This window comes from Peromyscus maniculatus, chromosome 10, assembly GCF_049852395.1.
Source record: "Peromyscus maniculatus bairdii isolate BWxNUB_F1_BW_parent chromosome 10, HU_Pman_BW_mat_3.1, whole genome shotgun sequence".
In the NCBI taxonomy this organism is placed as follows: Eukaryota; Metazoa; Chordata; class Mammalia; order Rodentia; family Cricetidae; genus Peromyscus; species Peromyscus maniculatus.
Window position 1 is genome coordinate 101571684 of NC_134861.1, and position 23907 is coordinate 101595590.

General features: G+C 48.8%; 2 protein-coding genes across 15 annotated transcripts; one reads left to right on the plus strand and one right to left on the minus strand.

Annotated features, from left to right (window-relative positions):
* Positions 1-1918: 1918 nt before the first annotated feature.
* Slc26a1 (solute carrier family 26 member 1) lies at positions 1919-12258 on the minus strand. 3 transcript variants are annotated; one of them, XM_042257840.2, is made up of 3 exons: positions 11200-11283; positions 10382-10999; positions 1919-9645 (listed from the first exon to the last, which is right to left on the minus strand). In XM_042257840.2, exons 1-3 carry the CDS (start codon positions 11203-11205, stop codon positions 8122-8124), a joined length of 2148 nt encoding a protein of 715 aa, XP_042113774.2. In that variant the 5' UTR covers positions 11206-11283; the 3' UTR covers positions 1919-8121. The 3 variants fall into 3 exon arrangements, with proteins under 3 accessions (XP_042113774.2, XP_015859795.2, XP_006985864.2); XM_016004309.3 differs by lacking the exon at positions 11200-11283 and adding an exon at positions 12125-12258 and having other exon boundaries at positions 6925-9645; XM_006985802.4 differs by lacking the exon at positions 11200-11283 and adding an exon at positions 11547-11677 and having other exon boundaries at positions 6925-9645.
* Positions 6115-22887, plus strand: Idua (alpha-L-iduronidase). 12 transcript variants are annotated; one of them, XR_006061712.2, is made up of 16 exons: positions 6115-6503; positions 7076-7216; positions 16939-17024; positions 17173-17280; positions 17579-17674; positions 17763-17965; positions 18036-18215; positions 18327-18543; positions 18883-19095; positions 19175-19296; positions 19391-19516; positions 19589-19665; positions 19980-20080; positions 20170-20299; positions 21944-22011; positions 22145-22887. XR_006061712.2 is itself a non-coding variant. In XM_042257841.2 (15 exons), exons 1-14 carry the CDS (start codon positions 6115-6117, stop codon positions 20274-20276), a joined length of 2166 nt encoding a protein of 721 aa, XP_042113775.2. In that variant the 3' UTR covers positions 20277-20299; positions 22145-22887. The 12 variants fall into 12 exon arrangements, 6 of the variants coding, with proteins under 6 accessions (XP_042113775.2, XP_076403225.1, XP_015859791.2 ...); XR_013043112.1 differs by having other exon boundaries at positions 20170-22011; XR_013043115.1 differs by lacking the exon at positions 18036-18215.
* The last annotated feature ends 1020 nt before the right edge of the window (positions 22888-23907 follow it).

The window sequence follows — 23907 nt, forward strand, 5'->3', positions numbered from 1 at the left end:
AGTCATTGCTTTTTTTAAGATTTATTTATTTTAATGTGCATTGATATTTTGCCTACATGTATGTCTGTGTGAAGATGCCAGACCCCTGGAACTGGAGTTATAGACAGTTGCTGCTATGTGAGTGCTGGTAATTGAACTCAGGTCCTCTGGAAGAGCAGCCAGTGTTCTTAACCACTAAGCCATCTCTCCAGCCCCTAGTCATTTTTTTTTTTAGTTTGAAAGTAGATACAATAATTTATCCTTTTATCCTATCATTTCTATACCCCCCTTTCCTTTTTTCAGAACAAGATTCCTGAATCTAATTTCCTTTACCTAGTATCCTCCATGATCAGTAACAGCTGGTGACAAATCCCCCTAAGTAATGAGAAACATCCATTGAACAACCAAAAACCAGCCTCTTGGGAATGTGGATCCTGTTCTTAAAATTACTTTTTGTTGTCTGGGGGCAATGGCATCTTTAGGGGACTCTGAGAAAATTAAAATAGTGATCAAGTCCTGGATAGACTAGTCTGTGAGTTTAGACCATCTCAGCCAGCAGCCTTGAAGCTGTCCTGGATGCAGAACTCTGAGGAAAATGCAACAGAGGCACTCTGAGAGGCTGGATCACCTGGGCCACCCATTTTTATTGGTGTCTGGTCCCCTTGCTCTGAAAACATATAAATCTACATATCTATATTAGCACAAATATGGACTATGTGTTGTACACAAACCAGCCAAAGGTGATGTTTTGTTTTATGTTTGAGCAGAGAAAATATATGTGACCTATCTTGTAGTTTTTCTACATTTTTTTTTTTTATATCTGTAGCCAGAATTTTCAGGGGTCTCCTCTAATCAAATCTGATCTCTATCAACCTTGAATCCACAGCCTTTCATTTCTGTGGAAACACAAGCATAACCTCTTTTCCAATGTAACATATTTTTTTTACTTCCATTTTGAAGTTAAGGCATTTAAAAAATATATAGGTTGGTTTAATTTAGTAGTTCTTATAATCCAATGTGTCTCAGCAGCTATTGTTTGCTCATCAGCAATAAAAAAATTTAAAGTTAATACAACACCATATAGGATCCAGACTCCCTGTGCAGTTTCCATATCTGCATGGCTTATCCTCTTTTTTATTACTTCTCTCTTTAAAGACTTTATTTTATTATTGTTAAACCATTATTTCTTATGACTGTCTATATCATTTTTCTCTTTGTCCCTTAAGCCTATGCACATTGTTAAACACATTGTAACCTGCTTAGAGGTTTTTTTTTTCCATCTGAACTTGTTTTACTGCATATCTGTAACCTTTTCTGTCTGCATGACCAAAATCTTAAACCACTGTACACCTTAGCTCAGGGTGCACTGGCGGCTCAAGCCCACAGGCAGCAGCTGGAAGACATATCTCTGTACCACAGCCCTCATGAGAGACTGTAGGACTAGGAAGCTGCACTTGGCTCCATTTTTTGTGTGTTTGGAATCTTTATTTAAGCTTTCTCAGGTCTTATGTGGAAATATGTGCCCCCACATTAGACACCATTTGTAGGCAGATTTTTCTGTCCTGCCATCCTGCTCCCAAATCATGACACAGAGACATTATTAATTAAGAAAGCTTTCTTGATATTTTATGATTGCTTCTAATTAGCTCTTATAAAAATTAACTCATTTATATTAATTTACGTTCTACCTGCTTGCTCTGCATCCAGCTGGTGACTCCATGCTTCTTCTTCCCAGCATCCTCTGTGCCCCTAAAATCCTACCTAGCTATTGGCCATTCAGCTTTTTTTTTTTTTTTTTTTTCCGAGACAGGGTTTCTCTGCATAGCTTTGCACCTTTCCTAGAACTCACTTGGTAGCCCAGGCTACCAAGTCACAGAGATCCGCCTGGCTCTGCCTCCCAAGTGCTGGGATTAAAGGAGTGCACCACCACCGCCCAGCAGCCATTTAGCTTTTTATTAAACCAATCTGAGTGACACATCTTCACAGTATGCAAAAAGATTATTCCACAACACCCAGGTCCTCTGGGAGAGCAGTCAGTGCTATTAACTGGTGAGATATCTCTCCAGTCCACACAATGATTTACTTTTAATCTGATAGCTTGATTGTCTCTGTGTGTGTGCACAAATGTGTGTTCATGGAGATAAGAGATCAGATGGGTGTCTTCCTTAATTGTTCTCCATCTCTATGTTCTTTAACCCTTTAATTATTTGTGTATATTGTGGTGATGTATTGTGTCCCCAATATATTATGCACCCTAATAAATTTTATCCGAGGATCAGAGGGAAAAGCCAGCCACTATAGTAAACATAGAGGTCAGGCAATGGTGTACAGGCTTTTAATCCTATCACTTGGGAAGCAGAAATCCATCTGGATCTCTGTGAGTTCAAGGCCACACTGGGAACAGAGCCAGGTGTGGTGGTACATTCCTTTAATCCCAGCACTAACCATAAAGGTCTAGGTCTGTTCAGACAGACAGGAAGTGACAGAGCTGGACAGGAAGAAGAAATGATGTAGCTGGGCTGAGAGAGGAAATGAGATGGCAGAACAGAAAGGCATATAGGCGTGGGTATACAGGAAGTAGGTCTCTTAGGAGACTGGGGTGAGGTTTCTGTGGCTTGTACAATTTTTCTGATCTCTCAGTTTTTCACCCCAATATCTGGCTCTGGTTTTTTTTTTTTATTAATAAGACCATTTAGCAATTCATCTTATCGCAGCATGTATGTGGAGGCCAGAGGACAACTTACAGGAGTCAGTTCTTTTTTTCTACCATTCCAGAGATTGAGTTCATGTCCTCAGGCTTGGCAGCAAGTGTTCATATCTGCTATGCTATTTCACCAACTCTACCTGTTTTTTGAGACAAGGTCTCTCAAATGTGGAGCTCTCAAATTCTGCTAGACTAGCTAGCCAGCAAGCCCCCAGGATCCTCTTGTCTCTCCCTCCCCAGTGCTGGGATTACTAGCATGTGCACTACACCCAGCTTTTCCACTAGGGCTCAAATGCAGGTCATTTTACTAACTCAGTCATCTTTCTGGCCCCTAATTTTCTTAATTCACTTTCAGAAAGGTATCACAATGGTCCCTTCAAATACTTTTTACACTCTATTACCTCTTGCTGTGGATATTGCTGTATATAAATAAAACACTGATGGCCAGTGACCAGGCAGGAAGTAGGTTGCCAGGCAGGAAGTAGGTGGGACAAGGAGAGAGGAGAATTCTGGGAAGTGGAAGGTGGAGGAGGGAGACACTGCAGCCACCGCCAGGACAAGCAGCATGTAAAGACTCTGGTAAGCCACCAGTCACGTGGCAAGGTATAGATTTATAAAAATGGGTTAATTTAAGATATAAGAACAGTTAGCAAGAAGCCTGCCATGGCCATACAGTTTATAAGTGATATAAGCGTCTGAGTGATTATTTTATATGTGGATTGTGGGACTGCGGGGCATGGGGAACCTGGAGAGAAGCCCTCCAGCAACAACCTCTTGTTTCCAGCTGCAAATTTAATCATACCATTAGACCCTTTCTCTAAGTCTGTCCTGTGGTTTCAGTATTAATTGTCTCCAAAATCTATCTTCCAGTTCCTTACTTCTATCTTTAGCTGGGTCTAATTTGTAGCTAATCTAATCCATTAAGGTTCTGCGACCTTTATGATCTACATACAACAAAACAGAGCATTTTAAGTAGTGCCATTTGATAAGTTTTCTTGTAGTTTTTGTGTTTTCTTCAACATCTTTATGTTGAAAAAAATTTGAAGGAGCTGGAAAGATGATTCGGTGGTTAAGAGAATCTACTATTGTTGCAGAAGCCCCAGATTCAGGTCCCAGCACCCACATGGTGCCTCACAACTACCTGTAATTCTAGTTCCAGGGCATCTGACACTCACTTTTAGCCTCCATGAGCACCAAGCAGGTACATGGTGCACATACAAACATGCAGGCATTCACCCATGTGTATAAAATAAAAAAAAAAAGGCAGCTGGAGGTGGTGATGCATGATTTTAATCCCAGCACCTGGAAGGCAGAGGCAGGATCTCCAAGTTTGAGGCAGGCCTGGTCTACAGATCAAGTTCTAGGACAGCAAGGGCTACACAAAGAAATCTTGTCTCAAAAAAAACTAATAATAATGATAATAATGATAGGGTCAGGCATGGAAGCACATGGCTTTGATCTCAGCACTCAGAAGACAGAGAAAAACAGATGCCTGCGAGTTCTATGCCAGCCTGATTTCCATGGTAAGTTCCAAGCCAGCCAGGGCTACATATGGAGATTCTGTCTCAAAAAATAATTTTTTTTCAAATGTACAGAAGAGTTAGGATAGTAGTACATATTCTGGATCATTAACATTTTGCTGAATTTGCTTTGCCTCGCGTATTATGTATAATCATACTATTACTCTTTGGTTTGAACTTCAAAGTCATTTGGACAAAGACCCTTTGATTTCAAGTATGTCAGCCCAGATATGAAAGGAACAAGTGCCACTCCATTCCCACTGTGGTGCAGTCAAGTCAGTTAACCATCTTGGAATTATCATTGATAGAGTTTTATTGAGCAATATACAGTACATTTTCAGGTTAAGAATTTTTACTAGTGTGCTCTGTGTGATTGATCATCTTTTCCTGACCCAGGATCCAGTCTAGCACCAGTTAATAACATACTGATAAAGCTGGAGCTTCCTGGAGTAGAGGGACTATGTTCTCTTCAATCAAGTGGAGTATACTTACCTTCACTCACTCAGGACGTGAGGAGATTTGATCTTCGGTTCCCGTGAGGACAGTTCGGTTTCTGTCTCACCTTCACTTTCAGGGAATAGTCCTCTAATGCACTGAGCCTGACCTTCAGCTTCTGTACCCCAGTCCCCATGAGACTGTCCCAACTTCATGGCTTCTTGGTCCCCGCTTTCCTGATTGAAAATCTCCCGCTGTAAATGCTGTTCTTGTCATCAGAGAAACTGTGACCCCAAGAATCCTGCCATCACTGGTTGTTCTAATGAAGGTTAGTCTGAAACAATCTTGCTCCCACTGCTGTCTCTCTCTTTAGTTTCAGCATGGAGTCTTTACTGTTACTTCAGCTTTTAGGTTATTTAAAATGCTCCACTCACCATTTTAGCAGTTTTCTCTGGGGTATTTACCATCTCTGTATTGTTTCTAGAACATTTCTGTGTGATTGTTTTATCCTTGCCTCCTTCACCTCCCCCACTCCCTTTTTGGAGCATTTTGCTATGTAGCTCAGGCTATCCCAGTCATTTCTGTTGGGTATTGGTGAGTGCCCAACATTGATGCTTTGCTGTCTGCTGCTTCTATTCACTACTTAATATTCACTATTTTACTTTTGCTTGCTATGTGATTAATAAACCCACTAATTCAAGATCAAACATACAGCTTCTATATATCAGTATTCATACGGAACAGAATACCCTACCAGGTAGTATCCAGAGGTTGTCTATGGACACTGAGCTTTGAATTTCAGTCATTGCAGAAATGCCACATAGTCTCCTGACTTTCTGATCCTTGAATAGGGTTATGACATAAGAGCTTTCATTTCTCTACCTAGAAACCTTCCCTTTACCAGCTGTCCTGAGGACCTAAGACTTCAGGGAATGTCTCCTGTTGGTGTCACGGGAAGACTGCACGAGAAAGGGTTGTTTTACCGGGTCGTGAAACTTGGTTGCTTTTATTATTGAGGGAACCCCAGAAGTTAAAGGCATATGCTACCAAGAGTGCCAGGAACTGGAGTCGTTAGAGACTAGTTGATTCTCTTCCACTGTTGCTAATATCCTACTCAGCGTGTGTGTGCACAATTCAAATCTTAGAGACTTGCACTATTGACCCTGCCTTTCACAGACATCCAGGATTTACCTTTGGCTGTCCACTAGAAGTGGCCACTTGGCTTCTGAAGCGTCTTTGACCACACGCCTGTTTGTCCTACAGCAGCCCCATTTCAGGAAAAGGAATAGATTCTCATTGCCAAAGCTCTGGAGTACTCTTGATTTTCTCCGCAAACCTAATCCTTGGAGCAGTCCCGCAGCGCCATCTTCTGGTACAGCTCTTCACCTCCACTCCTCGAGAGACAGTAGTGTCTGATTTGCTTTTCAGACCTCGTGTAGGCCTCCTGAGAGATCTTTGCGGGCATCGCCAAGAATAATGGCCTCACGGAGACACCCAAGGCCAATGTTCTCCCAAGCACTGCAGGTGTTCGTTTGGCATTTGGAGCATCTGAGACGCAGCAGCCTGGGCGGTACTCGCCAGGGGAAGAGGCGGCGCGCGTTGGGTTCTGTCCTGCCCCGGCGAGCGGTCACGTGGGGCGCTACCCGGAGGCGGAACTACTACGACCGGGACCTAAAGGCTTGCAGATCGGGAGCTCCAGGTTACCTAGTCATGCGCTCCCTGCGTCCCACCTCCGCTACGCTGGCATTTCTAGCTGCGTTCTTGGCTGCGCCCTTGGCTGTGGCTGAGACCCCATACCTGGTGCGTGTGGACGCAGCCCGCCCGCTGAGGCCTCTGTTGCCCTTTTGGAGGAGCACCGGCTTCTGGTGAGGCCCACCTCTCGCTCTTGCCAAGTCCAGGAAAGCCTCTTGCTCCATTCTCTGGGTTTCTCTCATCAGACCTTTGGGCTCTCTGCCCATCATTCTTGGACACTTAGGAGTGAAGATCAAACTTCTTCCTTCAGGGTGTGGAGTGGGTTTTCCGAGTGCCAGAGCCTCCCTAAATGGTCCCCATGGATCAAGAGCACGGTACTCAGGCTATAGGCTCATGATTGGTACTTTGGCAGAACCTAGGACTCTCCCAAAGTACTAAGACCTGACCTCGAGTGTTGGATCAGACCTGGTTTCTGAATGCCTCCAAGTCTCTCTAGGAATTTACAGATCCCCTTCTATGGCAGGCAGATGTCCTATTAGAATATGGTACTGTGTCCTATGGGAACCCACCTCCCAGAGACAAGACTGTAAAACATTTCTGGTGGAAGGGCTACTTTATCATACAATGTGGAGACACACACTGTTCCTCTGCAAGGGCCTGGCAGTCAGGTGCTAAATGTGTGGAACCTGGTCTGCTGCAGGCCCCTGCTTAGGACAAACACTTTACTTCTTTGTCCTGTCCCTAGCCCCCCACTGCCTCACGACCAGGCTGACCAGTACGACCTTAGTTGGGACCAGCACCTGAACCTTGCCTACATAGGTGCCGTACCTCACAGTGGCATCGAGCAGGTCCGGATACATTGGCTGCTGGATCTCATCACAGCCAGGTGGGTGATGCTGAGGTGGGTGCCCTGGGAGCTGCTGGTCAGAGCTTGTCTTACAGAGATGCTGAGGTGGTGGATCTGACCTTGTCAGGGCCAGCTGTGGAGCACAGTGCTGGGCTGTTGGCTGGGAAGCATCATGGTAGGGCACAGGGCCGGGACTGCACTGCCTGTTAGAGCATCCTCTTGGGCAGAAGATGAAGGGAAGGTCTGCTTGGCTATGCCAAGGGCAGCCCCTGGAAAGAGCACAGGTGGTTTCCTTCTAAGGGTTTCTTAGAAGTACAGAATGGGGTTGGTGTATACTGTGCCTGGCTTTGTACCATACATGTGCCCGTTGTGGTCACCAGTATAAGCTGTGTAGAGACATCATATTGAAGGTCAGGTTGGGGTTATATCAGTCACATCATCTTAGACAGTGACACTGGGCCATCTGTTCTGGAGCAGGTGACTGCCTTTGCAAGGCCCAACCAAGATGAGCATCAGGCATGCGAAGGCCTTTCAGAAATTCAGACTCTTGCCCCTGGGCCATATGTTCAGCTCATACCTAATATCTGGTGGTGCAGGGGGAGGGAAAGTGTCCTTTTGGCATCTTGGAGGCCACATAATTTGCAGGACTTTTTTTCAGATAAGATGGTAACAGAATATCAAACTGGGCACTGCCTTGGTTGAGGGATCAAATGTGTGGGTGCAGCCACCAGGGTTGAATAGGCACCAGGGGGCAGCAGTGGTCTCAGGTAGAGGATCTCAATCACTGAATGTTTGGAATGAATGTGTTCCCTTTCCTAGTTGGAGTTCCCTGGCTTTTCCAGGGCAGAGATGGTCCAAGGGTACATCTCTCTAATGACTCCATCCTTCATTTCACTCCTACAAAGGAGCTCAGTACTGGCTTGTGGACATGGGTCTTAGTCGTGCTAGAAAGCAGAGTCAGCAGCCACCAGCTCCTCACGGCGGGCACGTGCAGCCTCCACGGCACTGTGTACACTGGGGAACAGCAGCTCATCCTCAGCTCCCTGGTCTTCCCCAAGGAAGCCACCTTTCCTCAGTGTGTCCCTCACTGAGGGACTGCAGCAGGCCAGAAGCAGGGTGATGTCCAGGGCCCTGTAGTCTCTGTGCAGGTCCTTCAGTGTGGCCATGCCAGCCACATCCAGAAACAGCAGTGGTGCACAGTCAATGACCACTGTGTGGAAACCAAATGCCAGGGGTACCACCAGCCCAGTCCCACTGCTCACTGAACCCATGTCCTTGCCGTCAACAAGATTTCTGTCACTGACACCCACCTCTGGACCCTTCTCCTTCCTGGTGGCTGAGTGCCCTGCGTCCAGCCCTGTGAGGCTGTAGAGTGACCGCAAGAAGAAGTCCTTGTTGGCATAGTATAGTGGGCCTGTGAAACGGAACACTCGCACCTCAGGTGGGGGCAGGAGGCCCTCAAACTCAGAAGCATCCTCATAGAAGGTTGAGTCTCCAATTCGAGCAAGAAGGGCAGCCCGTGGACGCTGTGTGCGGACTGCCAGGCTGAGCAGTGAGAAGAACAGCCCAGCTAACAGTCCAGCCTCGGTGCTGACTAGCACACAGGTGGCTGCAGTAGCCACCCAGACCAATGCATCAGCAGGGCTTAGCCACCAAAGCTGTGGGAGGTCCTTCACTTTTCGCAGTGCCCCTCGCAGGCTGACAACAATGATACAAGCCAGCACACACCTCTGCAGATCATGAAACAATGGAGCTAGCACCAGCAGCACCAGCAGCACCACAGCAGCACTGACCACACTGGACAGCTGGGTCTGGCAGCCAGTGGCTGTCTTCACCAGGGTTTTGGACAGAGCAGCACTGGTGGCAAAACAGGAGAAGAAGGCAGGCAGCACGTTGCAGCAGCCCACAGCTAACAGCTCTTGGTTGGCATGAACAGAGTAGCCATGGCTACGAGCAAACATCTCTGCCAATGAGATGGAGAAGGCTGAGCCCACAAGGGCTAGGGACATAGCATCCAGGGACACACGCCACATTATCTTAGGGTCTGGTACCTGTGGGGCTACAAAACCAGTGGGAATGTTGCCAGCCACACTAGAGCCAAACCGAGTATGGAGCTGTCCAAAGTGCGACACAAGTGTGGCCACCACAATGACTAGCAGCTCTGTGGGTACTGGCACCTTCAGGCAGTGTCGGTAGCGGTCTGAGAGCTCCTTAGCTGCTATTAGCACTCCTAGGCACACGGCACTGGTGACCATGTCACACATATTGGCCTGTCCCACACTCTGCAGCAAGCTCAGCCATGTGCGGACCACCATGCCTGGGCCCTGGTGCCGAGGGATCCGCACACCCAGCAGGTGTTTAGCTTGAGAAGTCAAGATGGTCACAGAGGCTCCCATAGCAAAACCGTCGAGCAGTGGTTGTGAGAGGTAGGTAGACACAAAGCCCAGCCGGAGGATACCCATGAGGACCTGTAAATGGAGTACAGTCAGTTTGGTAGGCCACGAGGCAGGAGCTAGCATCAGTATAACCCAAGGGGTTACAGCACAGAGCCTGGTGTCTACCCTTGCTTACTCCCCTGAATGGACTCCTGCTGTTTCCACATGCATAACAGGACAGAAGACACAGGGGCACATGGATGTTGCAGTTGGCTGTGGATGTTCACTTCTCACACTCTCACACATACAGAAATTGGTTTTATTTCAGAATCAGGGCTGTAGGCATAAGGAGGCAGGCCCTTCCCCTGTGCCTAGTATGCAGCACACAGCTCCTTCCACCCAGTCCCCTCCTGGGCAGCCATGGAACAGACAGAATGAACAGAGAAGACAAGGTCAGCAGACAAGGTCTAGGTGTGGGGAGGCCAGGGGAACACATCTCCACTCCTAGGTCCTGCCTGGGTCAGGAAGCCAAGATGGACATTGGGGTTATAGTCTAGCTCATCTGAGCCATGGCCATATTTGGCCCAGTGGCCCTTCTCAGAGCACAGGTGGCCAGGCCAGCCCCACATATCCCTCCATTCTGTGACTGAAGTCCCTCTGGTATCTAGGCCTGGGCTCCACCTTGCCCTTGCTGAGCTGTTTTCTCTCTGAACCTGAAGAATTCTTCCTCCACATGCTTCCAGGCTTTTTCTGGTGGTAGTGGCAACCACCTTCCGGTGCTCTAAGAAACTGAGTCGCCAGCCCGCTTGCTAGACAGCTAACTCCTTACCTGATAAAGTCCGGTCACCAGAGTGAGAGCAGTGGCGATTCGAATGGCATGGCAGTCCCGTCCACAGTCCTGTAGCCCAAGCACCAGTGTTGTAGTTGAGTTGTTGAGGGTGGTGCCATTGTCCATATGCCCCAGAGAATCCTGGGAGGAGTCAAAACCAGCGAACTGGAGTTCTCGGTCCACCACCTGACCTACCATGAGGCACAGCAGGCTGAAGATGCCCACATTAACATGGCGTGAGGTGCCCATGAGGAAGTAGATAAGGTTGGCAAAGAAGGAAGTATAGAGGCTATAGATGGGCTGCAGCCCAGCCAGCAGTGAGTAGGCTATGGCCTGTGGCACTAGGATAATGCCAATGACCAACCCAGACATAACATCACCTGCCAGGTACTCTTTTGGGCGGTACTGACGCAGCCAGTGTATGACAGGAAACAGATTCTGCACCAAAGCCTGAGCACATGGCATACTGCAGGTGCAGCTCTGCTTCATCCTGGCTTTCAGTGTTTCCAGCAAGCCCTGGGACACAGGGGGTTGCCGTCGGACCAGCACCAGTGTCCCACCCTTCTGTTGGGGCTCAGGAGAAGCATCCATCCTGTCAGACCAGGCTCTTTGGCCAACCTGCAAGGGAGAATGGGCATGGTTAGGAGCCCAGCTTCACAGTGAGTGTTTGTTCACCCAAACACAGACACCAGACATCAGAGATTGTTCTTCCATTAAGCACTCGTTCTTCTACGTGGATGGATGTAAGGCCTTGAGCTCCAAAAGCTAGTTTTATGGTGAGAGGTCTTATGACAGGGAGCCATTCTACCCAGCCTCACCCCCATTTGTGCTCTGTGTTTGTCTAGTTCAGCTCCTATGTGAAGTCCACTTAAAGCATTCTGAAGATCACCCACCTGAGACGAGGGCTGGACTAGACCCATATATGCCCAAGCCAGTGACAACAGAGACAGATGCATGTTTGCCTGAGCTCTAGCCACTCCCCATCTATCTGGATGGCAAGTGGCTTTGCCAGTCACCCCACTTCCACACGAGTTCTCCCAAGCCATCATCTGTTCTCATCTGTTCTCCTGTGAATACCATGGACCTGGAGAAAGCCTTGCATATTGTGTGTGCCGAGGCCCCTGGTCTGTGACACCCTTCCCAATGAGTTTAGAGAGTGCCTCACCAGGGACCAGTGTGCTCCGGAACCAGTGTGCTCCTTAACTCCGAGTGCTGAGCCTCTTCCCAGAGGCTCAACTATATTGAACAAGCACACTGCTCCACAGATGTCCACCTTTGGCCTAGCTGTTCTGGCCCCTTCTGACCTTGCCTTGGTACTGAAGAGTCTCAGGCCATGCTGACCACATGATGACCTTGGGTCCTGTTTACAGGTTCCAAAGTACTTATTTGTAATATTAATCAAACATTCTCTGTTCTCATGGGACTCAGGACACAGTGGTGACTGTTGGAGCCCCTTGTGCCTGGCTTGGGTATTGGAACAGCAGCTTCCCTGCTAGGGTGGTGGTCTATCAGGCATCTTAGCTCTTGAGAAAGATTATGAGAACAATGATACACAAGTGAAACTGAGCGCTCCGAGGCTCACCCCAAGTCTTTGGGGGCTCATGTGTGTGGAGGAAGGACTGTTAAGTGTCATCTTCCTTGTATCTGAGCAATCCCCAGAGAAATGACAGTCTAGGTTCCTGTCTCTGCCCAGGAAACCACACCTCCTGGGGCCTGTTGTATGAGTACAAGGATAGTTCTTACCTGGGACACCTGGCCGGCTCTGTAGGCTTTACAATATCCAGGGGCTGCCGTGGGCTGAACTTCCAATCACTCTGGCTTCTGTTAACAGGCGGAGAACAAGGTTGGCAGGCGCCTCTGAGACTGACCTGTGGGAATACTCCACTGGGCTCGCTGTTAAATTATTTACCCCCAAAATAGCTGAGTCATGGGTTTCCCCCGTCAAATGAGTGTTACCTGAGCAGCTAATCGGGTGAGCTAATCCAGCGAGTTGTACTATAATCAGAGGCTCACAAATAATTATGGTTATGTGGGCCTCTGATAAACTCCCCTTTGCAGAGGGGTGGGTGCTCCAGGTGCAACAGCTTCTGTAATGTCAGGAGGAAGAGGAGGTGGGGGCAGGAGTGGTTGAGGTGCTTGAGTGTGAGGCCCCAGAGGAGCTGAGTGAAACACTTTAGCTATGAAGTTCTGGGGTCATGTACAGCTGACTTCACCTACCCAGATGCTGGTTATCTTCTCTCCACCTTCATGGAGCCTGTGCTAGCTGGGGCAAGCTGAAACTCAGACTTTGTTCCATGTCCCTGTATGCAGTATATGCATAAGGCTACTGATGTGTGTGCACATACTTGTGTGAGTGAACACATGCCTGTGTTGTGCACAGCCCAAGGACTGTCAGCATCAAGATAAGTGTGTTCAATCCTGGGTTGGCCTCAGATCCTGCCCCACTTCTTTCCCTCTCCTCCCTGGTACTAACCACCAGTGATCATGGTCAGGCACTTGGCCCCCATGTACCTCTGTAGGACATGGGACTTGCCTTGTAAGGATTGCCTAGAGATAAATGGGTCCTTAACATTAGCATAATTAATCAGTGCCCTCAGACTTGAGGTATGCCTCCAAGTTCTGTAAGGCTGGCCAGAATCTCAGGTCCACTTCTTGTGCTTTGAGAGTAAGTAGTTTTGTGCTAACAGGCCTTGATCTTTTCTGTGGTCTGCTGTATTCTGGGTACCCTCCCATCCTGGAGATCGTCCCCTTCATTATTGCTAGAAGGCCCAGCTAGGCTGGTCTGTTGTCTCCACTGGCCCAAGTTCAGTGGGCAGTTTGCCCTGGGACTGGGCAAAGTGAAGCTATACGCTTTGCTCCTCTTATCCCCAAGGGTCTTGGGAAGGGGCTTAGGATCAACAGTTGTCTTGCAGAACCAGCTGGGACTCTGAGGCTCCATTCCTCCAAGTCAGGAGATAATAATTCAGAGTCCCTTCCAGTTCACAGGTTGGACAGTCCTTTGGGACATCTGCAAGCCTTGTCCAGTTCCTGGCAGCCATGGGCCTGACCAACACTTTGCTTGGGGGTGAAATGAAAATGGAATGTGGGTAGAATGGCCAGAGTAGGAAGGCTGAGTTTAAGACTAGGCAGGGCTGGATGCTCTGTGGGTTAGGTGTTCCTCTACCTTTGCTCTCTGGCTCCCCACCTGGATGCTGTCCTACCCCTCCAAGTAGGTCTGCTTTTCCTGGAAGAACCTATTTAGGGCCCCAGGGTCTTAACTTATTGTGCCCTACCTTTGTAGGGCTGGGCATCCTTTCCCCTTACAACAAGCCCCCAGCCACTGTTTGCACAGCAGTTGGGAACTGTGGTTTACAGGAGCAGTTACCCAGTGGGTGTGGTGGGGCTAGTCAGAGCAGCCCCTCTTTTGTCAGATAAAAGCCTCCTCTAGTGGTGGTACGGACAGCTACTGAGGGTGCCGCCTAGCCAGTTACTCACAGAGAGGCCTCTGGGGAATGTCCTGTTGCTACATCTTTGAGAAGGGCAGAGCTGAAGTTGTGGAATGGATGGATCTGTAAACACAGAGGTGCTGGGGTGAAGGAGAGGGTGAGAGTATTCAATTCCCTTGGAAGCAAAGAAAACCGCGTCGGAATGGTCCCTCCCTTCTCCACCGCCCTGGGTAGGAGGGATTAAGCCTTACATCACACATCCCCCATCCTCCACCCCCACCCCGCCCTGCCAGTGCCCACAGCCAATGGAAATGTAGATGAAGTCATGTCTTCCATGACTTGCCATGAGTCCCCTGCCCCACTCATTCTTCTGCCTCTACAGCTCTGTGCACTCAGGGTGGTACTGCAATTGGTGTGACCAGGCCCACTGTCCCACCCTAATGTGCATTGAACTGCGGGCTTCTTGGCTTGCTACTGGACACATATAGGGCAGGGGTATGGGGCCGATCGGTCTGTTTGGTCCTATGCGGCTCAGTGATTTCCTTCTTTTATCTCTAAATCCACCATTTATATCTTGAATACATTTTATTTTGGAAGAAAATATTATACACTGTCCAACAGTGGAAAATGATGGGCTAGACAGGCTCCCGGACTAGATCAGAATTTCTTCCCCAAAATTAGTCCGGGTGCGCACCTTCCTGGGGCTTCAGCAGGTTCTCCCGAGAGATACCGAGATACGGTTTCCGCGCTCCACGCACCACCCCCATCCTGCATAGTCAGCGGTGTCAACAGACCGTGTTCTCTTCGCTGCCCTAGACCTCCCAAGCCTGCTGCGTGCATCGGCCCTGGTGCTGCCGGGTACTGCTGCACTCCTCTGCAGGCGCGTTCCGCCTCCCCGCCCGCTCCGCTCACCCGCGCTCACCCAGGCACTCACCAGCCGCTGCGGCCTCATCCTCTAAGCGCACGCGCTCCGCCTCTAGCGGGAGGCCTAGAGCAGTGCGACCGCTGCGGGCTAGAGTGAAAAGGCCCTTGTGTGGCCTTGCTAGTGTGGCTGTATCTTTTCCTGCCTCAGCTCAGCTGGGCTATGGCTCAGGCCACTCTGCAGGGAATGACAGACTTCCCTACACTTCACCTCACTGACTTGCCCCCTCCCTTGTTTAGGATTCTTTAACAACACCACCTTCCAAGGCAGCAGAAAGGAACTAATTCGCAGTGAGGACAAAAGACTGTTCCTTGGGTTTCCTGGGCATGGGAGGCCCTCGAGGTATCTCAGTGGTCTAGCTATAGAGGTTGACAGGGGTGACAGGCAAACAGTCAGGTCCTTACAGGGTTGCAGTCTTGGGACATCTCTGATGTGAAAGACTGGCCCAGGAATAGCCCTTTTGCTGAGGCCTGCTCCATGAATTGTGTATTCTGCTTGGTTTATGAAGACAGGGAGCTGGTGACAGCTTCTGACTAACCCCAATAACTTGGGACTTTGGAACAAGCGTTTAATCTTTATCCAAGTGCTTGTTTGGCTTTATTTATTTGCAACTGTTTTTGACCGTTGGGTGGGAAGCCAAGCAGGTCTGTTTTGTAGCTTTAGGCAGAGGCTCCAGTCCAAAAGCACAGAGGGCAGGCAGGCTGGGAGAAGCAGGACCTGAACTTGGGGCAGTAGCCAATGTGACCATATAGGGTGAGGGATTGATGTGGCTAGAATTGTTGCTTCTTGTTGAGGTGGTTCTACCAACCATTGTGGAGACTGTCACTGACCTACCATCCCACTCCAGACAAACCCATGAGCTGTCTTACATATCTTCTGGAGCTACTTGTTTTTAGCAAGCTCTCAGAACCTGGCAGGACTGACACTGAACTTGTTAGCTGGTGCCTTCAACCAGTGTCAGTTGCAGATTCAGCCCTCGGGGCTGCTCTTCCCCTTCCCCAGAATTGTAAGCCAGAGACAGCCCCAAGCATCAATGTCCTGAAATTCATGCAATTGTCCTGTACGTTGCTCACAGCTCATCTCAGTACTGACAGTAGACACTGTCATGGCATCTCTTCCTTCATGCCCATTGATGTCTCCTGCTTTCACCTCAATTAACCACTACCAAGATTCTTCTAGAATGTAGTGGCTTTGCTCTGATCACCACTTTACAGGTCTCCTGTTTTGCTCTGAGTCATGTGGCCTGAATCATGTCCCATATTCATGTGGTCACAAGTCCCTGTGTAACCCCATTTCCGTCTCTGTACCTTCATTCTGCTCCAGGCCAGTTAGCTGCCTTTCTGCTGCCTGACTGCCCTTAGCTTGCTCCTGTTTAAGGGCCTTTGTACCTGCTTGTTCCCCGGATATTTTCATCACTGGTTCATGCCACCACTTGGCAGACCTTTGATGTTACCCCTTTGGAGTGGTTTCCTCTCCCCGATCATCTTCCCCTTTCACTCTGACATTTCCCTTTTCCCAAACTTGTGATGTTTTAATAAAGATCCAGGCAAATGTCTAATGACTCTTTTCCTCTCAGAAACTGAACCCTATGAAAAAGGCCCAGTGTGGAATTGAGGAAGTCCTTCATCTTCTTTTCTTGTCCATCCATTTGTTTCTCAGTATGGAGAGAGGGAAAGTGACTGCTGGGTCAAATTCTGAGCTTTGGTCTCTTAGAGTGTATAGAATAAGGGTAGTGCCTACTAACTTCTGCTCAACTTCTGTCCCATACCCTGTTCCATGTCAGTTGTCCTTGAGATGCCTCATCACCTCCCCACCCCATCCCATTGTACCTTTCCTATATGACTTGCCTGTCCCTCCCTCCTCAGTGTGGTGACTGACCTGAGCCTGACTTGAATCTCTTTAAAGGTTTCATGCACACACCCATACTCATTCACATTCTACTGTGAGTGACAGAAGCTTCCATAGTACCGTTTTCAGTGTCTTTAAGGCTTAATGTGGGGTTTTATGTGCACATACTTGTACATAGTGTTTACAGACTTGTACACTGTGACAGACTTTCACAATGCTGGTCTTTTCCAAAGGGAAAGCCCATCTGAAAGCCTAGATCTCCCTGGGAACTTGAGGCACCCACATCCTTAAATGTGGCCCTAGTTCCAATCTAGGGTGTAGAGAAATACTGCTGCTCTCCAGCACTGACCTTCCCTTCACAGGAAGTCATCTGGGCAGGGACTGATATACAACTTCACCCACTTGGATGCATTTTTGGACCTCCTCATGGAGAACCAGCTCCTCCCTGGTGAGTAGTGGTTCTACTTTCTCCCGTCACCTGCTGTTCTATGTCCTGGTAGATAGTGTATCTCAGCACAGACTGAGGTGCTGTTGAGGTGTAGCCCAGCTGGGCTTGGTGTGTTGGGTAGTGGGGCAGCTACCCCTTTGTGTTTCAGGATTTGAGCTGATGGGCAGTCCTTCTGGGCATTTCACAGACTTTGAGGACAAGCAGCAGGTGTTCGAATGGAGGGACTTGGTTTATCGATTGGCCAGAAGATATATCGGTGCATAGAAGGGGGAAATCCTGGGGGGCTCCAGTGGGCTGTCCTGGAGAGGCTCTCTTCCCTGATCTCTCAGGCCACCTCCTGGTCTTCTTTGCCATAGACATCCCTATATCCCAGCTAGAGATGCCTGATGAGTGAGGGATTCACCTGATGGCGGTGGGGTACTTAGTTGGAGCCAGATAAACCCTATCAATGGAACCCCACGCAAGGGGCCCAATACCTAGGAGACACCAGATAGGCTCCATCCCCAGACCTGAAGGTAGAACTTCCATTGTATAACAGCAGAGACTCTCTGCAGGTAGGTATGGGCTGACACATGTTTCCAAGTGGAACTTCGAGACTTGGAATGAGCCAGACCACCATGACTTTGACAATGTGTCCATGACTACACAAGGTGGGCAGCATTTTTCCAGGTCCTGTTGGGTGGGCTGCATGAGAGGGAAGCATGACAACTTCAGACCTTCAAGACCCTTTTGCCCTAGGCTTCCTGAATTACTATGATGCCTGCTCTGAGGGGCTGCGCATTGCCAGCCCCATGTTGAGGATGGGTGGCCCTGGGGATTCATTCCACCCCCTGCCAAGGTCACCACTGTGCTGGAGCCTTCTGCGTCACTGTGCCAATGGAACCAACTTCTTCACTGGTGAGGTGGGCGTGCGTCTGGATTATATCTCCCTGCACAAGAAGGTATGTTATTCCCCCACCCCTACCTGCCTGCTTTGAGCTGAGCCTGCACTGAGGTATATGCTGACTGCAGGGCACAGGCAGCTCCATCTCCATCCTGGAGCAGGAGGTGGCAGTTGTGGAGCAGATCCAGCAGCTCTTCCCCAAGTTCAAGGACACCCCTATTTACAATGATGAGGCAGACCCTTTAGTGGGCTGGTCACTGCCACAACCTTGGAGAGCCGATGTGATTTATGCAGCCTTGGTGGTGAAGGTGGGTTCTTGCCATCTGGCCTCATCCAGACTCAGGAAGACTTCCTCTGGTGGGGGTGGGAACAGTATGGGTGGCCAGAGGTACAGGTCCCAACTGCTCTGATGTCCACAGGTCATTGCACAGCACCAGAACCTGCTGTTTGCCAATAGCAGTTCCTCCATTCGCTATGTGCTCCTGAGCAACGACAATGCCTTCCTGAGCTACCACCCACACCCTTTCTCCCAGCGTACACTTACTGCCCGCTTCCAGGTCAACAATACTTGCCCACCCCATGTGCAGCTTCTGAGAAAGCCAATCCTTACAGTCATGGGGCTGATGGCCCTGCTGGGTGAGTAATGACCTACCTAGCTTCTGCATATGCTGGGTCAGAGTGAAAATACCATGATAGCCTGGCATGTCCTGGGTTGGGTGAGGATCAGCATAGAAGGACCTGGGTTGAGAGAACATGGAAATGCTGGGCAGGGACAAGCATATTTCCTCCAGCTGCTGGGTGGGTTTCTTAGGCTTGTTTTCCAAATCTCTACCTTATTCCCTCCTCTCATTCTGTGGGCTGAACAGTATGGCAGGACCTCTCAGTATACAAATGGTGGGAGCCAGGCATTAGGGTAGGAAGCCAGGTGCTGGGTATGAGGGAGCCAACAGCCCCAGTCCTCTGCCTGGCCTGTAGATGGAGAACAACTCTGGGCGGAAGTGTCACAGGCTGGGGCTGTGTTGGACAGCAATCACACAGTGGGTGTCCTGGCCAGCACCCATCGCCCTGAAGTCTCCTCAGAGGCCTGGCGTACCACAGTCCTGATCTACGCTAGTGATGACACCCATGAACACCTCAACCACAGTATCCCTGTGACGCTTCACCTTCATGGGGTACCCCCTGGCTTGGGTGAGTAGGGTTCTGAAGGAAGTTGGGAACTCAGCAGGGATAGGACAAGGGAGATAAACCATGGTGTCTGGGTCCACAGGGCTTGTCTACGTAGTACGCTACCTAGACAATCAACTGTGCAGCCCCTACAGTGAGTGGCAGCACATGGGCCAGCCAGTCTTTCCCTCTGCAGAGCAATTCCGACATATGCGCATGGTGGAGGTTTGTGGGCAAGTAGGGAGGGAGGGAGAGGGGTTCCTTAATTACTTAGTTACTGTAGAGAGTTGCCAACCACATGCCCCTCCCTTGTCCCCAGGACCCAGTGGTTGAGGCACCACGTCCCTTCCCTGCTGGAGGCAGCCTGACTCTACACCGGAAGCTTTCTTTGCCATCACTTCTGCTGGTGCATGTCTGCACACGCCCCTTGAAGCCACCAGGGCAGGCAAGTGGCAGCTTCCCACCCTACCTGTGAGGCTGCCTAGCTCACCCCTTCACAGCTTCTCCCTCCTCACAGGTTAGCCGGCTGCGTGCACTGCCCCTGACACGTGGGCAGTTGGTTCTGGTCTGGTCAGATGAGCATGTGGGCTCCAAGTGCGTGAGTGGGGGTGGTTATCCTTCCCTATGTCATTACCCTTTTAGTCATTCACCTTCCTCCTCTATTGCCTCTGTGCTCTATACACACTGCACAACACCTGCACAGATCCACTTGTGTCTGAGTTGGAAATCACCTACAGTGGTAGTGTCCAGTGTTCTCCCCTCAGTGTGGCCTGTCATAATGTTGAGAGTACCCAGGGACCCTAGAGGTGCCAGGAAGGGAGCTTAAGAGTATAGAGTTGTGGGTCCACCCTATCCCGTCCATCCAGGCCAGCTGGCCCCAGCTTCAGTACTGATCCAGCCCTCCCCAGGTGCCTGTGGACATATGAGATCCAGTTCTCCCAGAAGGGTGAAGTGTATACTCCAATCAGCAGGAGGCCATCTACTTTTAACCTCTTTGTGTTCAGCCCAGGTGCGCCCAAATGGACCTCAGTATCATATGGTGTGGGGTGGGTCTGGGGTTTTGGGAACTTCAGGAAATATGTGCTTTTGTGTCTGCAGATACAGCTGTGGTCTCTGGTTCCTATCGAGTACGAGCATTGGACTACTGGGCCCGGGCAGGCCCCTTCTCAGACCCTGTAACTTACGTGGATCTCCGTGCCTCATAAGAGCCACTGGCTCCTAGTGACTGGTGAGCCTGTGCTGACTAGTGAATGGGGTCAGCCAGGTTGAGCTAGACTGCCATTAGCTGGTTAATTGACTATCAGCTCCTTTTGTTGTTCCCCCATTTCCTTTGAAAGTATCTTTCTCTACCTCAGTCTTGGGGTCTGCCTTTGTGGAGGAACACTACAGAGGGCCCAGCTGGAGTAACCTTTGCCTGCCTTTCTCCTTCTTCCCAGCTGTTTAAAGTTTAAATCTGGAGCTGGGAGGACACTCAGTGGGTAAAGCGCTTGCTGTGCAGGCATGAGGACCAGAGTGCAGACATCTATTCAGAGTTTACAGATTACTCATGTGAAGGCAGGGCATGGCGATGTATGCCTGTAACCTAGTGTTGGTGGGAAGGACAGACACAGGCCAGGCTCACTGGCCATCCAGTCTACTTGGAACTGCAAGCTCCAGGTTCAATAAGAAATCCTGTTTCAGAAAAATCAAGTAGAGAACTATAGAGAAGATACTCAATATTGACCTTTGGTACACACACACACACACACACACACACACACACACACACACACACACCCCTCACATACACAAATACACACCCACCCCCCAAACACACCACAGATCACACTGTGCACACAGTCTAAATTCTGTCCCTTTTCTGAGACTCGAGACAAACTCTTAGCTTGAGATTCTGTAATATCAAAAAGAAAGTTATGTACTTCTGAAATACAATTGCACAGGGTAAACATCTCCATTTCAACAGGAAAATAAATGACAAGGAAGGATTTAATTGAAGCAAGACCAAACATTAAATCCTCCAGATACATTCCCAGAATTGGGACACATGTTATTGTGATATGAACTCTAATGTGCTAGACAGTTCTATCTTGTGGTATTGCCATTTACAGCCCCTGTGACCTTTCTCCCAGGCTGGTGTCTTAGGTTTTCCATTGCTGTGATTAAACATGATGAACATAAGCAACTTGGGTAGGAAAAAGTTTATTTCACTTACATTTCCACATTACAGTCTATTATCGAAGGAAGCCAGGGCAGGAACTGATGTAGAAGTCATTGAGAAGTGCTGCTTACTGGCTTGTTCTCCACGGTTTGCTCAGACTATGTTCTTATACACTCCAGGACCACCAGCCAAAGGGTGGCACCTCTCACAGTGGCCTGGGCCCTCTCACATCAATCACTAATTAAGAAAATGCAACACAGACTTATTGCTCATAAGTCAATCTTGTTAGGGTGTTTTCTCAGCGAGGTTCCCACTTCCCAAATGATTGTAGCTTGTGACAAATTGACATAAAACTATTCCAGCCTTGCCACATATTACCTGGCCTCCCAAGTCTTCCTTTGAAATCTGACTGGAAGCCTACATAACCCTGTAACTGTAATTCTTGTATTCTGTCTTCTAAGCCAGCATGCTGTGGGTCATACAAAGGTCTATTATCAGCTTGAATGGTAGTTGAGGACCCTTGAGCCATCCATGACTGCAGTAAACTTGGAGTGCCTTGTTGCTTAGCCCCATGCACTTGGGCAGAACATTATGACAATAGTAACTTGTAGAGGGGAAGGCTGTTCACCTCATGGGGAACAGGAAGCAATATAAGGATAAAATTAAGTGTAACCGTCAAAAACACTTCTTCACGGACCTGCTTTGTCCAACTAGGCCTTTGTGGAGAAGTTTCTAGAATCTCCCAAAACAGAACCACTACCTGGAAACCAATTGTTTAACATGTAAGTCCTTGGGGGTGTATTTAATATTCAGAATTGGCTGGATATATCACCTTGGTTCTGGCCATTGGAAAAAACCCGCTGTCTTTCAGTACCAGTTCCTGGTGTGCTAATACACAGCTATATCCCTTTCCAGGTGGCCTGCTGGACACATATGTCCTTAATTCATTCTGCACATTTTCCTTCTCTCCAGCAACCCATGAAAGCCCAGCACACAGAAGTTTGTGCTGCAGCCTAGGCCTGCTGCCAAGCTTTTCCAAGTTAGTGTTACCTACTGTCCAGGAAATAAGTCTGAATGGAATACTTGTATGTACTTCATGGCTACATCCAAATTGAGAGTTCCTCTGGCCTCGTGCCTCTTAGAAGTGGGCAGAGTGAATGAAATACAATGACTTTCTGTAGTGCTTTTTATCTGTAGAAGTAACCAACAAGAAACACAGAACCAATGCAAAGAAGAAAGCCAAGAGATCAGAGCTAAGAGCCTTACCCACCTGCTGCAGCTAGCCTCTTCAGCCAAGAGACCTCTCCGAAAGAGACCTACTTCCTGTCTGTTTATCTTTATATAGACTTTCTGTTCTGCCTTCTCATTGGTTGCAAACCCAACCACATGACTGCCTCATCACTGCCTGTCTGTACAGCCCTCCAGGTCTTCTGTGGTATTGAGATTAAAGATGTGTGTCTCCAATGCTGGCTGTATCCTTGACCACACAGAGATCTACCTAGCTCTGCCTACCAAGTGCTGGGATTAAAGGCATGTGCCACGAATGCCCAGCTCTGCTATGGCTTACTATTAGCTCTGACCCCCAGGCAACTTTGTGTATTAACATACAAATAAAACCACATTTCAGTACAAATAAAATACCACCTTTGTGGACTTTAGGCTGGCCTTGAAATCCTGATCCTTCTATCTCAGCCTCTGTAGGACTAAGATTATGGGTATGTATCACCATGCCTGTCAATGACCCCTCACTTTAAATAAAATATGACATTTCCCACTGCCATGGGATCACCACAGGCTTCCCTGGAGGATCTTGAGCTTTTCAGAGCTTGTCTTCCACCTCTTGGAAGTATGTTTTACTAAGCCCTCCAGGGCATGTAACTTCTTGCCCACAAAGCCCAGTGAGCATGACCAGCAACTTGCATTAATTTTGGAAGAGTGATGTCACCAGGCAAACTTGAGGTGTGCTGACATCCATTATGAGAAAGTAGACTGCTCTTGATGAGATAAAGAGTGCTTTCCAGTGGACAAGCTGATGTGTCAGGTAGCCAGCCCTCAGATATAGTGGGTGTTGACATGGTCATGTTTCAGCAAACCACCAACATGTAATATCCCTGGGGCAGGTTATGAGGATCTGGAGGGAGACCTCTCAGTCTCCCACTCTGTCCTGTAAACTGGAAAGGGGCCTAATGGGTGGTCTTCAGTACAAGCCAACGTTGTCTGCTGACAGATGTCCCTAAGCCTCTGACCAGTAGGCCACTTAGTTTTCAGGTAATAGGACTGCAGCCACTCAGACCTATTATCTAATCACCGTAGGAGTTCATCTTCCCTCTTCCAGGTGGGACCTAGCCTTCCTTGTTCTAGGTTCTGTGTCTGTACAGTGGCTCAGGTCAGTAATTAATATGAGGCCCTGGAGCAACATTGTGATAGTTTGTGCTGGCAAAGGTTTCTGTGGGCCCATGTCCAGCAGCACTCTGCAGCCTATACTCTGTGGTGTAGATAATATCTCAGGCCCTCTCATCTTGTTGATGGTATTTATCTTACTGGTCCCTTCAGTGTCACAGACTTTTGCAGGAACATTACAGTGTAAGTACTTGAGCAATACCCTTATTCAAGAGCCAGCTCAGAAACATCCCATCTGCCTGTGGTGTAGTTGCTTCCAAAGGGCTTTGGATATTGTT